The sequence below is a fragment of the Rana temporaria genome, chromosome 1 (genome assembly GCF_905171775.1).
Source record: "Rana temporaria chromosome 1, aRanTem1.1, whole genome shotgun sequence".
Classification (NCBI taxonomy): domain Eukaryota; kingdom Metazoa; phylum Chordata; class Amphibia; order Anura; family Ranidae; genus Rana; species Rana temporaria.
Genome location: NC_053489.1, coordinates 364,573,290 through 364,591,061, shown reverse-complemented (window position 1 = coordinate 364,591,061; position 17,772 = coordinate 364,573,290). Strand labels below are relative to the sequence as shown.

At 43.5% G+C, this 17,772-nt stretch overlaps 1 protein-coding gene across 3 annotated transcripts in view; it reads left to right on the top strand.

Annotated features, from left to right (window-relative positions):
• The window catches only part of R3HDM4 (R3H domain containing 4), a 78,901-nt gene that overhangs the window by 48,134 nt on the left and 12,995 nt on the right, over window positions 1–17,772 (top strand). For 2 of the 3 annotated variants that reach the window (XM_040322164.1, XM_040322154.1), the window contains exon 6: window positions 12,190–12,275. In XM_040322164.1, coding sequence (XP_040178098.1) covers window positions 12,190–12,275 — 86 coding nt within the window. Of the gene's footprint in view, window positions 1–12,189; window positions 12,276–12,951; window positions 13,070–17,772 lie in introns of all 3 variants that reach the window. The other variant, XM_040322161.1, reaches the window with a different exon arrangement.

The window sequence follows — 17,772 nt, the reverse complement described above, 5'->3', positions numbered from 1 at the left end:
GGGTGCAACCCAATCTACAAATCATGCAACCTACACCATAAAGTGAAGTAATCAGCTTACCTCCAAGTATACTCACACAGGAGGTAAATAGCTGATACTTCTGGTAGGTTAGCTGTCCTCTTTGGCAGATTGCAATGTTGGACCATACATGTGGAGAAAGAGTGAATGTATATTGTGGGTGGTCTTTCTGTCACTCCAAGGACAGAAAACGGGAACTCTCTAAGATGAAGTATGCAGGTGTGCACTTACACAACTCACATTAAATTGAAGGTGGAAATGCCTATCTCCACGAACGCCGCGCTCGTATCCCGATCCTCTCGTGGTAAGTCCTCAGCACTCAGCTCCTCATAGGTCCATAGAAGCGGCCGCTCATGGTTAGGGTGGCGAGCAGAGAGAGGAGAGGAGAAGGAGGGAGGGCGTGTAGCGTGAGCAGGCACAGCACAAAGGAAACTTTTAATAGCCAATAAAAATGAAATCAATAAAAACCTTACAGTAAGTGGATAAGGTACGGTCGCATCTCCCACGAGCACCGCACTCGTCTGCCGTCTGTTAGGATGTTGCTCCCGGTCAGTACTCTGAATGTTCCCGACGCGTGTTCGTCACATCACGTGACTTCATCAGGGGATCCCCTGATGAAGTCACGTGATGTGACGAACACGCGTCGGGAACATTCAGAGTACTGACCGGGAGCAACATCCTAACAGACGGCAGACGAGTGCGGTGCTCGTGGGAGATGCGACCGTACCTTATCCACTTACTGTAAGGTTTTTATTGATTTCATTTTTATTGGCTATTAAAAGTTTCCTTTGTGCTGTGCCTGCTCACGCTACACGCCCTCCCTCCTTCTCCTCTCCTCTCTCTGCTCGCCACCCTAACCATGAGCGGCCGCTTCTATGGACCTATGAGGAGCTGAGTGCTGAGGACTTACCACGAGAGGATCGGGATACGAGCGCGGCGTTCGTGGAGATAGGCATTTCCACCTTCAATTTAATGTGAGTTGTGTAAGTGCACACCTGCATACTTCATCTTAGAGAGTTCCCGTTTTCTGTCCTTGGAGTGACAGAAAGACCACCCACAATATACATTCACTCTTTCTCCACATGTATGGTCCAACATTGCAATCTGCCAAAGAGGACAGCTAACCTACCAGAAGTATCAGCTATTTACCTCCTGTGTGAGTATACTTGGAGGTAAGCTGATTACTTCACTTTATGGTGTAGGTTGCATGATTTGTAGATTGGGTTGCACCCTTCCACTGACTGTATTCTGGCATTACTTCCATTTGCTGTTTGCATCAGTCATCTCCTCACTGTGAATATTATTGTTTTGAGTCTTCACTTATTTCACCGTTTGTGTTTGTGCACACATGAAGTAGACCACTCCGTACCAGACCTACTTCCTTTTTGTGGTCTAATACTTGGTCCAAATAGGATGAGTTTCACCTTTGTGTAAGACACTTTTCTGCTGTAATTGTACACGTCCATTCCTTTCATTTCACCATTCACCCCCCTCCCTTCACCACCATTATTTATTAATTATATATATTTTTTACTTTTTGTCCATAATATAAAATATTTTCTGTCACTAGTTTAATCACAGCGCAGACTCCTCTCACTATAACATAACCCATATGTTGAGACTTGTGAAGGCTGTGTCCGTCCATGGACGACAGAGAAAAGGATTTTACGGTGAGTACAAAAAATCCTATTTTTATTGGTATTGGATGCGATAAAGCAAAGTGTCACATAATTGTAAATTGGAAGGAAAACTATAAATGGTTTTCAATTTTATTTTACAAATAAATATCTGAAAAGTGTGGCGTGCATTTGTATTTAGCCTTCTTTACTCTGATACCCCTAACTAAAATCTAGTGGAACCCATTGCCTTCAGAAGTCACCTAATTTAGTAAATAGAGTCCACCTGTGTGTAAGGGCCCTTTCACACGGAGCGGATCCGTATTGATCCGCCCCGTGTGTGTCCGTCGGCTCAGCGGGGATCATCCGTAAATCCCCGCTGAGCTGTCGGCGGAGGGGCAGTCCCCGCACACTGTGCAGAGACCGCCCTGTCTTTCCTCCGCTCTCCCCTATGGGGAATCGGATGAATACGGACCGTGTGTCCGTATTCATCCGATCCGTTCTGCCAGACGGAAGAAAAATAGGGTTTTCTTCCGTCCGAAAATGCGGATCTTTGCGGACGCGGATCTTTGCGGATGCATCATCCGCTAACGTCTGCAATCCCATAGGGAAGCATTACAAGTCCGTTTACGGACTTGTAAAAAACTGACCGTTTGTCCGCACGTGTGAAAGGGCCCTAACTTAATCTCAGTATAAATACAGCTGTTCTGTGAAGTCCTCAGAGGTTTGTTGGAGAACCTTAGTAAACAAACAGCATCATGAAGGCCAAGGAACACACCAGATAGGTCAGGCATGAAGTTGTGGAGAAGTTTAATGCAGGGTTGGATTATAAAAAAAACATCCCAAGCTTTGAACTTCTCACAGAGCACTGTTCAATCAATCATCCGAAAATGGAAAGAGTGGCACAGCTGCAAATTTATCAAGACATGGCCATCCACCTAAACTTGGGTTAATGGTGTAGTCCAAGGTTGCACTTATCCAATCAAAATATCGGCACTGCTGCATCAGAAAAATCCTTGAATACCAGGATAAGTAGTAGTGAAAAAGATGGGCTGTCTTAATAAATACACAGTGATAATAGCTAATCACAGCTTTATATCAAATGTGACACTTGGGGTGGTGCATGCCTATTTAAAGATGCGCGCACACACTCCCAAAAACTCATAAAAGTGAAAATAAATTCATTATAAACCATAATGTAGTAAATTGACAAAGTCCTTTTTCGAAAAATTTATTGCATGTAAAAATTAAGTTCAAGTGAAAATACACAAAAGTGAAAAATGTAAAATGAAAATAGATAGTGGAGCCAGTCAAATGCCCCAATTCCTCTGTGTTGGTGTTTTGTTGTGAGATGAGGTAGCCTTCAAAGTGCTAGGTGCATCACCGCCGTGCTCTTGGGTGAAAAGATGGCTGCTTACCAGACCCAAAGGATCAAATGCGCATTATAGTTAATCGCAGATGAAAAGGACACTGGAGTTCCAGAGAGGTGGCTATGCAGAACAGACGACCTCTGGCTCCCGGCTGATAAAAATTAAATGGAGGGCTCTTAGTGCATTCTCATTTAAAACAGAAGCTTTTAATGTAAAATTTTGCACTTGGAGAGGTTTCGTGTCAGCACGACCTCCTGCAGTATAGTCCGTGCGCCGTGACCGTACTGCTGACTCCGCCTGATGCTTTTCCCCTCAGAAGGCGTCAACTGGGATTGGAGGGACCACCAATTCCAGTTGATGCCTTCTGAGGGCAAACACGTCGGACAGAGTCGTCGGTGATGTCACAACGCACTGACCGTACTGCAGGCAGCCTTGCTGACACGATATTGTGTGATATTGTGAGAGTGGGTATTACCGCGCTATCAGAGGGAGGGTGGGGAGGGGGGGTGTGGGGTGCAGCTGCGGCACTGGAAGGTGTATCAGACCATAAGTATTATTAATGGGGAAGGTAGTGCTGCGCTATGTGTGGAGGATGGAGAGGTGGAAAGGAAGTGAAGGGTGGTCTGACTGTGACAGTACAAACAAAAATGGCTTTAAAAAGAGCCGATCAGTGAGCAGGCTGACAAACTTATAACTATTCTAGGCAAAGGTGCAAGTAACATAACTTCATACGTTCTTCTTAGTGGAAAGGAATACACAATCAATAAGGTGATGAGAAGTGCAAATAAAGATATACAATCTGTGTAACACAACACCCAATTAACTCTGATGGGCTCACATGGTTAAAATTAAATCAGGCATATAAAAAAGAGGGGCAATCGTTCGCCAACGTCACCTCCGGTACCTCTCAGTAGGCTCTTACGCGTATTCGTCACAAGCGTGACTTCTTCTGAAGAAGTCACGCTTGTGACGAATACGCGTAAGAGCCTACTGAGAGGTACCGGAGGTGACGTTGGCGAACGATTGCCCCTCTTTTTTTTTTATATGCCTGATTTAATTTTAACCATGTGAGTACCCTCGCTTATAATTTTATGTTGATTAAAAGTTTTAAAACAATATCACACTATTGGTGGTTTTATCCCCCTGGGCGCGAGACATTGGCCATCCTGGGACGCGACTTCCAAGGAGGACCTAGTTTCCCTGGACCAGAGCCCTTTTGGATAACCATATGTGTTTGGAGTCATATGCTGTTACCTTACAGCAGTAAGGTAAGGGGACATCCTCAGTCACCTTAAAAGGATCACTGGATACCCACGTTTTCTTCACATTATCGATTCAGACCCACACCATCACTTCCCTATTTTGGACTTTCAATTATTATTTAGATCTCTGGTGTTATTGTTAAAGTTTTTTGCCTTATCGATCTTTATCACAAGTTTACTGCTTTATGGACTTTTTTTCACTAGCTCATCACTGAGCCCATCAGAGTTAATTGGGTGTTGTGTTACACAGATTGTATATCTTTATTTGCACTTCTCATCACCTTATTGATTGTGTATTCCTTTCCACTAAGAAGAACGTATGAAGTTATGTTACTTGCACCTTTGCCTAGAATAGTTATAAGTTTGTCAGCCTGCTCACTGATCGGCTCTTTTTAAAGCCATTTTTGTTTGTACTGTCACAGTCAGACCACCCTTCACTTCCTTTCCACCTCTCCATCCTCCACACATAGCGCAGCACTACCTTCCTCATTAATATTGTGTGATATTATTTTAATGAGAATGCACTTTAAGTCCTCCCTTTCAATTTTCATCACCCTGTGAGCCGGGAGCCTGGGGCACGTCTGGAATTCCAGATTGGTGGCTATAGGGAATGGTGTCCTTTGCATCTGTGATTACCTATAATGCGCATTTGATCCTTTTGGGTCTGGAAAGTGGCCACTTTTTCACCTACACTTAGGAGCACAGCGGTGATGCACCTGGCAACTTTGAAGGCTACCAGAGGCACCAACAGTGGAATTGGGACACTTGACCGGCTCCACTACCCATTTTCATTTTTCATTTTTTCACTTTTGTGTGTATTTTCACTTCTATTTTTTCGTTTTTACATGCAATAATTTTTGAAACTTTTATGTCAACTTACTACATTATGGTTCATTTGCACTTTTATGTACATTTATATGAGTCTTTGGAAGTGTGTGCATCTTTTAATAGGCATGCACCACCCCAAGTGTCACATTTGATTTAAAGCTGTGATTAGCTATTATCACTGTGTATTTTTTGAGACCGCACATCTGTTTTCACCTCCATGTCCACCTAAACTGACAGGCTGGGCAAAAAGAAGCATTATTCAGAGAAGCAGCCAAGAGGCTTATGGTAACTCTCTGAAGGAGCCGTCGAGATCCACAGGACAGCTCTTAGTCGTGCACTCCACAAATCTGACCTTTATGGAAGAGCGGCAAGAATAAAGCCACTGTTGAAAGAAAGCCGTAAGAAGTCCCATTTTGCGGTTTGCGAGAAGCCATGTGGAAGAAGGCTCTGGTCAGATGAGACCAAAATTTTACTTTTTGGCCTTAAACCAAAATGCTATGTGTGGTGGAAAACTAACACTGCACATCACCCTGAACACACCATCCCCACTGGAAACGTGGTTGTGGCAGCATCATGTTGTAGGGATGGTTTTTTTTCAGCAGGGACAGGGAAGCTGGTCAAAGTTGATGGGAAGATGGAGCCAAATATGGGGCAATTTTAGAAGACAACCTGTTAGTCTGCAAAAGACTTTAAACTGGGGCAGAGGTTTACCTTCCAGCAGGACAATGACCTTTAAACATACAGCCAGAGCTACAATGTAATGGTTTAGATCAAAGCATATTCGTGTTAGAATGGCCCAGTCAAAGTCAAGACCTAAATCCAATTGAGAATCTGTGGCAAGACTTGAAAATTGCTGTTCAGATGTTCTCCATCCAATCTGACAAAGCTTGGGCTATTTTGCAGAGAAGAATGGGAAAAAATGTCACTGTAGATGTGCAAAGCTGGTAGAGACATCCATATAAAGACTTGCAGCTGTAAATGCAGGGAAAGGGGGTTCTACAAGGCTGAACACAAATGCACTCCACACTTTTTAGATATTTATTTGTAAAAACAAAAATTGAAAACCATTTATCATTTTTCTTCCACTTCACAATTACGTGCCACTTTGTTGGTCTGTCACATAAAATCTCAAAAATATTTGTTTTTGGTTGTAACATGACAAAATGTGGAACATTTCAAGGGGTATAAATACTTTTTCAAGGCACTGTAGATGCTAGTGCGTCTAACACGATCTCCCCAGGTATACAATGCTGCTGTCCAAGGGTGCATTGGTTGCTCATCCATCAAGAGTGGAGACACCATAGAACAGGAAATGTGCTACCGGCTAGATCACAGGTGAAAATAAAGGCAAAAAGCCTACAAAAAATAAATAAAAATGTAGCTGCCACATTTAAAGATTGGTAAGCTACAATATATTAAACATTTGGGTGTATTCTACTTTAAATTGGGCTACATGCTTAATTCTGAACTCCAGATATGCATATGCCATACCTGTGAGTGCTGTGGAAGTAGAAAAGCACTGTACTAGATGCCACTACTATAGGGATCGCCGCCATCTTCCAGGTCATGTGCCGAGCAGCTGCCCTGCTCTATTGTATCCACAGGGGGTTGTTTGCTCATCACAAGCACCATTCATAGAATGGCTTGCATTTTTCTCAATGAATGCAGAGTGTACGCTGATTGGATGAGGTGGAGATTTTGACATCACTGCTCCTGTCCACCCTGTTAAGTCAGAATGGGGACCAAGAAGACGGCAACAATCGGTGTAGTAGAGTCGGCTACTACAGATTTTCTGCTTTCACAGCAGTCCCACAGGTATGGCATATGTATAGCTAGATCAGATTAACTAGGCAATACAATTCATACATGGAATTCAGCTTTAATGTTTACACACTGATCTCCTCAGAAAAGATTCTGCATGGGAGGTTATGAGAGGCTATGGGGAGAAGGGTGTGGCAGAATAACTGTTCAAGGATCATTTGTGGGTAGAATAGACAGTGGAAAAAACTGTTCTTGGCAATGATGGTGAAGGGGGCTGTGGGGAAGAGTGTGGTGCATTGGTATGAGAGGCAGACCTGAGAGGTAACCTTGGAGATAGAGTAGGAGAGTTGCTGAGCATTAACTGGGAGGTTGAGATTAGAGGCAGAACTGCCCATGTTACTATTGGAAGAATAGGCAGTGTGAGAACTGATCATCAAGGGGAATATGGGAAGGGGGATGCAGAGCAGGACCTAGTTGCGAGGCTTTCTCCCTGGTGTGGCGTGTCGTGCTTGCCCCCTCCCTTGGACTACAGGAGAATCGGGACGCCCACTAACACACAGCTCCTTTCTCTATCTGCAACGTAGAGAGCGTCCTGACTCTCCTGTAGTCCAAGGGAGGGGGTGAGCGTGATACTCCACACCAGGGAGAAAGCCTTGCATTACTGTGTGTAGTTAGACAGAAGAACAGGAAGGGAGGATTTCTCAGAAGAAATAAGGACATTTAAAAGCAAAATTGAAGGATGAGGTAGGTGAACGAGGACTGCACTAAGGTAAAGAAAGCTATTTTGGAAAACAAAATGTACGTTTTTAGAGCCCATTCACACAGGGATGACTTTGGATCCGACTTCTAGTCGTCCCTAGTCGCCTCAAGTCGCGCTGCATGAGAAAATCAATGTAAGTGAATGGAGCCGTCTTAATGCACACTACTGCAGTCGCTCCGACTTCAGAAAAGGTTCCTGTACTACTTTAATCCAACTTCTAGGCAACTTGTACCCATTGATTTCAATGGAAGTCTCCTCAGAAGTCTTAACTGAGGCAACAATACAGGAAGATAACATACATTTCTCAGGCAAACCCCTCCCTCCCACCAGGGATGGACTGGCCATTAGGACTACAGGGAGTTTCCCGGTGGGCCGATAGCTCAGTGGGCCGGCTTCAGTGACAGCGGACCGCCGCTCCTCTGTCTCTCCCTTCCCACAGCTCACCTCCTCTCTCCGCAGTGCTCATCTAGGGGGAGCAAAGAAGCAGGGGGAGGACCAGAGGAGCAGGGGGGATGGCAGAGGAGCATGGGGGAGGGGACAGACAGCTGACTCAACAGACAGCTATGGCCTGGGAGTTTCTCACTTCTGCCTAATCTTGTCCCATAAGGGGGGACACCAAACTGATTCTGTGCCCTGGGTGAAATGTCTAGCTTCCCCACTGGTACTGCCTATAAGAGTACCAGTAGCAGCTATTCTACTCTAATAAAGTAGAACGGTTAGTGGCTAGTGAAGAGAAAGAGGAAGCTTGAGTGGCCGGGGGGGGGGGGGGGTGGTGCAGGAGTTGTCCGGCCGCCATGGGAGAGACCTGTCAAAGTGGGCCAGTCTGGATGAAGTCCAGGGCCAAATTTTTGTCCCAGTCCAGCCCTGCCTCCCGCAGAGCTGATTGTTGTTTGATTGGCCACTGGAAAGCCTCCTGTCCTGGAGGCAACTTGAAGTTGCCTTGTAAGTTGCCTGATGATTCATACTCAAGTTGTGTCCAAGTTGCCTCCCAAAGTCCTGCTGGAAGTCGTGTTGCCCCTGTGTGAATGAGCTCTTACAACCCCTTTAATTCAGTTTGTGTTCTATTTTTTTTTCTATTATTGGTGGATTCATTTTGTTTTTAGTCTAGTCAGATGAAAAGTATTCCTTTCTGAAATAATGCATCAGGAGATCACCAATATGTTTAAAACTGATAACTATTCCCTTGTGAGTCAGCATTAGTTACTGCCTCGCAAGGAAATTGTTATCAGTCTTAAACCACAGCCTGCTGGTGAACTTTGTTCCATGCAAAATCATAAGGTGCACACACAGCCTATATAACGAGGGTCTGGTGAAAGCAGGGAGGGGAGGTAGATGGAGTGTGTGCAGCTTGTTACTGCTGCTGCTGTATGAAGACAGACCAGTGTGTGGAAAGCTGTCTGCCCTGTGGGAGACTACATCCCTGGTGAGGGGAGACTTTGTGTCTGACGAACTGGGAGGCTGGGAGAGCTGAGGCGACTAGCAATCCAAGGGGGTGAAGGAACAGTGAGCTAACCCAGGGGCTGGAGAATCCGGTTGAGACCAGAAATAGGCCAGTTTAGCAGGGAACTGCAAGGCAAAGTAAGCCTAGGAGCCAGGAGGCTTGGCATTTTCTGTTGTGTGAGTTTACTTGAGAAGAACCCCTGTGTGGGAAATCCTGTGTATAAACTTTTTTATTTTGTTCCTTTTAATGAAAATGGGCTGCCATGCCCTCAAACCTGATAACTGACCTGCTGTGGACTTGCTGGAAAAATGCATCTACCATTGAGCTAAGCGCCCCCCAAGTCACTATATATATATACAGTGTGTGTGTGTGTGTATGTATGTGTGTGTGTGTGTATGTATGTATGTATGTGTGTGTGTATGTGTGTGTGTGTATATATAATTAGTACAGACCAGAAGTTTGGACACACCTTCTCATTCAAAGAGGTTTTTTTTATTTTCATGACTATGAAAATTGTAGATTCACACTGAAGGCATCAAAACTATGAATGAACACATGGAATTATACATAACAAAAAAGTGTGAAACAACTGAAAATATATTTCATATTCTAGGTTCTTCAAAGTAGCCACCTTTTGCAGCAGACACATCTCTAGTAAGAGGAGACTGTGTGAATCAGGCCTTCATGGTAGAATATCTGCTAGGAAACCACTGCTAAAGAAAGGCAACAAGCGGAAGAGACTTTTTTGGGCTAAAGAACACAAGGAATGGACAATTGATGTAGATTAATTAATTTCCTTGATACAATCTTAGGGTTACCCATTCTGCCGTCTGATTCAAATTACGATGGTGAAACAGTGCAATCTATAGACAAAACAGACCACATGCTCACCTTCCAACGTTTCAACAGCAGAGAGCATGGCTGCCGTCTGGGCAGTTGGCTTTATTATCAGCACACGATCACAAAATGCATTCTCATTGGTCAACCCATATAATTCATTCATCCCAGCCCCCTTATTACACGCCCCCTGTGCTTAGCAGGGAACCCTCATTGGCCAGTTCATATAGAAGGGTGGTTTCTCTTCACAAGTTCATTCCAGACTAGTTGCACACACCCTTCTTGTCATGTGACATAAAGTCCTCTCGTGTCTTTTTTTTTTTTCAGACTCATTCGCCATTTTACATAGAATTCCTTTGGTTACAAGATTCAAACAGTCCTTTGGGTGAGGGGAAGACAGGATGAGGGGGATGGTAGAACTTTCTCTTGAAAATCCTTTTCATAGTTTTTCCTCTCCAGGAAAGGCTTGGAATGTGTAGCAAAGAGAAATGGCAATAGAAGGGGGGGACACAGAATGAGTGAGGGGGATGGAGCTGCTTTTTGATTTTAATAGCTCTCTCTGTACGTCCATCCAAGTTGAAATATACTTTAAGAATATATCTGACAAAACTTCATGTAAGGATAATATCTGCACTGCAACACATACCCATACATATATGTCTTATTAAGATAATGAATATAAAAACAATATATAAGAATATAAGAAAAGCAACATTTGGCAACATTTAAGTGATTCAATAAAAATAATTAGCCTAATTTGAAAATAGGGATTTTATCCAGATCTATCACACATTAGACCAGTGGAAATCTGTGCTTTGGTCTGATGAGTCCAAACTTGAGATCTTTGGTTCCAACCCCCGTGTCTTTGTGCAACGCAGAAAAGGTGAACGGATGGACTCTACATGCCTGGTTCCCACCGTAAAGCATGGAGGAGGAGGTGTGATGGTGTGGGGGTGCTTTGCTGGTGACACTGTTGGGGATTTATTCAAAATTGAAGGCATACTGAACCAGCATGGCTACCACAGCATCTTGCAGCGGCATGCTATTCCATCCGGTTTGCGTTTAGTTGGACCATCCATTTATTTTTCAACAGGACAATGACCCCAAACACACCTTCAGGCTGTGTAAGGGCTATTTGACCAAGAAGGAGAGTGATGGGGTGCTGCGCCAGGTGACTACCTCTTGAAGCTCATCAAGAGGATGCCAAGAGTGTGCCAAGCAGTAATCAAAGCAAAAGGTGGCTACTTTGAAGAACCTAGAATATGAAATATATATTTTCAGTTGTTTCACACTTTTTTGTTATGTATAATTCCACATGTGTTAATTCATAGTTTTGATGCCTTCAGTGTGAATCTACAATTTTCTTAGTCATGAAAATAAAGAAAACTCTTTGAATGAGAAGGTGTGTCCAAACTTTTGGTCTGTACTGTATATTAAAAAAATGTTTTTGCTCATTTTCTATATTCATGCTAGTCACCAGCAATCTAACGTTCTCTAGTTGCTCAATTTATGTGCCAAAAGATTTCCCATAGTTTTATGTGGAGATTTTTATTATATCCTGTCACATGCAGACCAAGCAGCAGGAACACTGGATGTGGATGGGAGATTGGGTTGTGTGAGGCTACCCATGTCTCTACCCATCCAAATTGACATTTTAAAGTGGTTACCACCTCCTTTTAAAGTTATTTGCAGGTATAAAACAACTATCAGGAAATCTGAGCTGCTTAATCATTCCATAGGACTGTTGTGGTATACACATATACATTTACATAATTGTTAAGATAATATGTAACCCACTCATGGGTTTGGTCTTGCCTTACCTTAAAGGTACCTCCCGGTTTTTCAAAAACCTATTGTAGTGCAAGAGCTCTTGATTGGATAGATTGATGCCAGCACAGCCATTGGTTTCCGCTGCTGTCAATCAAATCCAATGACACGGGTGCTGGGGAGCGGTGCAGAGTCCTGCTTTCTGTGTCTATGGATGCAGTAGCAGGACAATGGAGCGTGCCTGCACAGGTACCCGAAGGAGAGCGCTTTTCCGATGGGTCACTCCATGCGGGGAGGAGCCAGGAGGATCGGGCCACTCTGTGCAAATACAACTGCACAGAGGAGGTAAGTATAAAATTTTGCTCAATAGGGGCTTATTGAAAATGTAACTGCTTCATATTACATCTGGGGGGGGGGGGGGGATCTTGGGCTCCTGTCAGAAGCAAAACACAAAGGCCCTTAAATGTGTCATGAAGCTGTTGCTGAGATTGCTAGGTAACAGCTTGCCTTTTTTTTTCATTTCCTCCAGGGTACCCTTGAATGCTTGGAGAAAGAGATGCTCTCATTCTTCTCAGTCAGTCCAGAGTCCATGTACACTGCCATGATGGAAAATGGGTACTGATTCTATAATTTCCCTTACTACTTTTTTAGTGGCATTTAATGAACAAATCCGCAAAAAAGGTTAAAAATAAATCTGTCTTTGTTTCTGTGTATTTAGTAATTATAATATTGTCAGGGTATTTATGGTGTTAAACTTGTAACAACATTGGCCCCTTCCAACATAAAACTATAGAGCTGATGCACTTTGTTCATTGAGGGACACAGGAATTTTGAGACTGTTGGATTACACTGCTGCCTATAAAAGTAGAAAAGAATTTTGATTGATGGCAGTTTCTTGCTTTGCCAAGAAAAAAAAATAACTTTTTTTTTCTTTTAATCAAGACTCCAATACATCACTATTTTAGCTGGTCTTTAACCCTTTGCCACCCACACTGGAGTCCCTTCTGAATGCTGGGGGACAGGAAAGATTTCCATTGGTTTATCATGGGGAAAAAGGGTTAAAGCGTTTGTTAACCCCCAAAAAAAAAAAAAAAAAAACGTGTTCCCTTAAAGTGGTTGTAAACCCTTACACACCACTTTTACCTACAGGTAAGCCTATAATAAGGCTTACCTGTAGGTACTGGAAATATCTCCTAAACCTGCACAGTTTACAAGGTAGTTACCATATACACTTGCGCCAATGTCATCGGTGCATGCACACTAAAGAAAGGGCACGATCTTGTTTCTGTAGGGCCTGTGCTCCCACGCGACTCCGGACAGTCTCAGAGCCGGAAGTTCACGGCCCCGGAAGGAAGAGGGGTGAAGATGGACGCGGCCACCAGTAGAGACTTTGCAGGCTTCGTTTGCAGGTAAGTGTAACATAAAGGGCTAGTATGCGATGCATACTAGCCCATTATGCTTTTACTTTGCAGGGGATTAAAGAGGAAGTAAAACTCATCTGGGTTTACTTCCACTTTAAAGCATGTTGCACAGTGCTTGTGCTGTGTAATTTGGCCCCCTGTATCCCCTAAAAAAAAAAAAATGCCAGATCATGCCTGGCTATACCCTCCCCTGTAAGCGGACCATGGTGTATCATGGCTTCTGAGCCCTGACACCGTGGTCAGTTTATGTACCGCCATCATCTGCAGCTCTCCTCTGTCCCCCCCCCCCTCCTCCCTGTCTGTCAGCATTGCATCAGTGACCGATGCTGCTCAAATAACTTTTTAATAACCTCTTTTTCACCATCCTCTTTGTAATGTACGGTGCTCCTGTATTTGTGCTGTGTAAAAATAAGCAGCTACAGTGGATATAAAAATGTCAGGTTTCTGTGATGTAAAAAAATTAGACAAATAATTTCAGAACTTTTTCCACCTTTTCAATGTGACTTATAAATTGTACAACTCAGTTGAACAACAAACTGAAATCTCTTAGATGGAGGGAAGTAAAATAAAAAAATATGGTTGCATAAGCGTGCACACCCTTAAAATACTTTGTTGAAGCACCTTTTGATTTTATTACAGCACTCAGTCTTTTTTGGTATGAGGTTATCAGCATGGCACATCTTGACTTGGCAATATTTGACCACTCTTCTTTGCAAAAACACTCCAAATTTGTCAGATTGCGAGGGCATCTCCTGTGCACAGCCCTCTTCAGATCACCCCACAGATTTTCAATCGGATTCAGGTCTGGGCTCTGGCTAGGTCATTCCAAAACTTTTATCTTCTTCTGGTGAAGCCATTTCTTTGTTGATTTTGGATTTATGCTTTGGGTCGTTGCCATGCTAAAAGATGACGTTCCTCTTCATGTTCAGCTTTCTAGCAGAAGCCTTAATGTTTTGTTCCAATGTTAACTGGTATTTGAAACTGTTCATAATTCCCTTTACCTTGACTAAGACCCCTGTTTCAGCTGAAGAAAAAAAACGGCCCCATAGCATGATGCTGCCACTACCATACTTCACTGTGGGTATGGTGTTCTTTTGGCGATGTGCAATGTTGTTTTTGCACCAAACCTATCTTTTGGAATCATGGCCAAAATGTTCAACCTTTGTTTCATCAGACCATAACACGTTTTCCCACGTGCTTTTGGGAGACTTCAGATGTGTTTTTGCAAAATGTTGCTGGGCTTGGATGTTTTTCTCCATAAGAAAAGGCTTCCGTCTTGCCACCCTACCCCATAGCCCAGACATATGACAAATACGGGAGATTGTTATCACATGTACCACACAGCCAGTGCTTGCGAGATATTCCTGCAGCTCCTTTAATGTTGCTGTAGGCCTCTTGGCAGCCCTGACCAATTTTCTTCTGGTCTTTTCATCATTTTTGGCGGGATGTCCAGTTATTGGTAATGTCACTGTTGTGCCATATTTTCTCCACTTGATGACTGTCTTTACTGTGTTCCATTGTATATCTAATATCTTGGAAATTCTTTTGTACCCTTCTCCTGACACCTTTTAACAATAAGATCCCTCTGATGCTTTGGAAGCTCTCTGCTGACCATGGCTTTTGCTGTAGGATGTGAAATGTCCGGAAAGGCCTACTAGAACAGCTGAACTTTATTTGGGGTTAATCAGAGGCACTTTAAATTATGGCAGGTGTGTACTTCTATTTAACATGAGTTTGAATATGATTGCTTAATTCTAAACACGGCTATATTCCCAGTTATAAGATAGTAGTTCTACTTTTGCCGCGTACACACGATCATTTTTCGTTATGAAAAAAACGTTGTTTTATGATCGTGTGTGGGCTTCACATCATTTTTCGGGTTCTGAAAAACGACAATTTTTTTTCCCCGAATATGCTGCATTTTTTAATGACGTTTTTAACAATGAGACGAGAGTGCTCGTTCTGGTAAAACTACCGTTCATAATGGAGTAAGCACATTCATCACACTATAACAGACAGAAAAGCACGAATCGTCTTTTACTAACGCGGAATCCGCTAAAGCAGCCCCAAGGGTGGCGTCATCCGCATGGAACTTCCCCCTTTATAGTGCCGTCGTACATGTTGTACGTCACCGCGCTTAGCTAGAGCATTTTTTAAAAACGATGGTGTGTGGGCAACGTCGTTTTAATGATGAAGTTGGAAAAACTTCTTTTTTTTTTTTCATGCCGAAAAATGATTGTGTGTACACGGCATTACACTCCGTAAAAGGTTTCAGTTGGTTTTTCAATTGAGTTGTACAGTTCATAGGTCACATTAAAGGGAGAAAAAGTTCTGAAAATATTTATTTTGGCTTTTTTTTCTTACATTTCAGAAACATGACATTTAAAAAAAAAAAGTTCTCATCCACTGTATATACGTGTTTTGCGAGCGCTGGTCGACGATAATTTGACCCGCCGTTTCTCTCTTCTCTCGTATAACCGGTGCAGTGGGCGGGGCCTCCCCTCCTGACAGCAGGGGATCCGCGGCCCTGCCCACTTAGGCTGTCAGACCGAGCAAGGAAAGAGGCGCGGATCGTGTGATCGCTGATCAGCACTTGCAAAACAGGTATATAGCTGATTATTTTTAGATAGCACAGACACAGGAGCACCTTGCATAATTACACAGAGAGGATGATGTAAAGTACAACAACAACAACCACTTTAACGCTGAAGGACTGGGCACAAATATCATCTGCTGTCTGGTGGAGTGTTTTGCACTCTGTGCTCTTTCCCACCATTTAGCATTAGGGAAGCATCTTTCCGCTGCTGCTCCTGACTGCAAGTGACACATGCTACACCTGAGGAGCTTCTGCTACTTCTCTCAAACTTGGAGACGGTCTTGACTCTTATTGACATGGTATACACCACTTTTGAAACCTGATAATTAGCCTGTAGCATCTACCTGTGCTGTCTCCAGTCTAGATTTATTTTGCTTCCTCAAGACTGCTAAGACATTAGCTGTTCACTACAACAGACTAAGCTGTTCACTAATCCCACACGACTAGCAGCTGCTGACTTTTAATATCGGCACACTTACCTGTCCTGGAGTCCAGCGCCGTCCGCAGCAGAGGACGAGCGATCGCTGTCCCCCGCTATCCTCAGTGAGGGAACCAGGAAGTGAAGCGCTCCGGCTTCACTGCCCGGTTCCCTACGGTGCATGTGCGAGTTGCGCTGCGCCTGCTGATTGTTCCCAGAGCACAACGGGGGGAGGACGGGAGGTGACGTCCTGCCTGCAGTTCTCCCGCAGACTGTGGCCGGGGTGTGCGGGTATCTTCACCCCCCATCCCCCCTGAAAGGTGTCAAATGTGACACCGGAGGGGGGGAGGGTTCCAATCAGCAGGCGTTCCCCTTTAGGGTGGAGCTCTGCTTTAATGTCCCAATTTGGCTTCTGCAGCAGTCCCCAGTTCTGTTCTGTGTTTTGTTGTTGTTTGAATACTCCCTTGTTGTACTTTTGGACGTCCCTGACAGTCTCTGAATTCCATGTCCCTCAATAAAAGCAAATAGTAATTTTTTTACCTAATGTAAAATGTATTTCTTGGAGTTCCTTGAGGGACATAGGTCCCACCCCCTATTATCTTCTTGGTACTGCTTTTCCACAAAATTGAAGGTATACCGACTTGGTCAGTTTGTCTGTGTTGCAATCCAACTGTATATTTGGACTGTCTGAATTCTTGGGTACCTCAATGAACTCCAAGAAATAGATTTTTACAGTAAGTATATTCTATTTAGCATTCCAATTCGAGTCTATTGAGCGGTAAATGTGGCTTAATGTAGGAAGATCAAAAGGAGGTTTGCTGCAAGTTGCATGCAGCGGCCATAGAATTCTGAATAATCTTGGAAGCATCTCAAACTGATGCCATTGACTAAACCCAAAGCCTGTCGACCCAGGCCTTTTGTGTTTTAAATTTTTTTTTGCTTATGTTTACCTATAGTTATGGTGCACAAATTCAAAATTCCTATTTTAAGCTCTTCCATGCCCCGATTCATTGTTTACTAGCGGTTTTATAGTTTGATCTTCTTTTTTGGAATTAGGACTTTTTGCAATAGAAATATATCTGACAAGTATGAAAAATATAATTGAGTGAAGCCGCTTTCACACAGGCATTCCGTATGTCCGTTTTTTCCTCCTGTCTACACACCAATGTATTTCTATGGGCAAGTGGATGTTAGCGGATGATCATCGACTGACATACGCCTTTTGTTGAGCCTAGGTTCACACTGCTGCGAATTCAAAATCGCGGTAAAACTGCGATTTTTACCACGATTTCGCGGCTGCGATTTTGCCGTGATTTCGGCCGCAATTTAATGTAAATCGCGGCCTGAAATCGCAAAAAGTAGTACAGGAACTACTTTTTGAAATCGCAGATGCGGCGTCGCACTGATTAGGACAGTGCCATTGCTGACAATTGCCGCCGATTTGAGATGCGATTTGACATGTCAAATCGCATCTCAAATCGTTCCAAATCGTACCCAGTGTGAACCAGGGCTAACATCCATTTTTTTTTTTTTAAACGAAAGCCCTATTTTTCCTCCGTTTAAAAAAAAACGAAAGCAGACCTAAATGGATGTCAACGGATGAACGGTCCAATTTTGCATTGGTTGTTAGGAGCCGACACTCGCTGGCATCTTAACAACTGATGACTTATCAGCTGT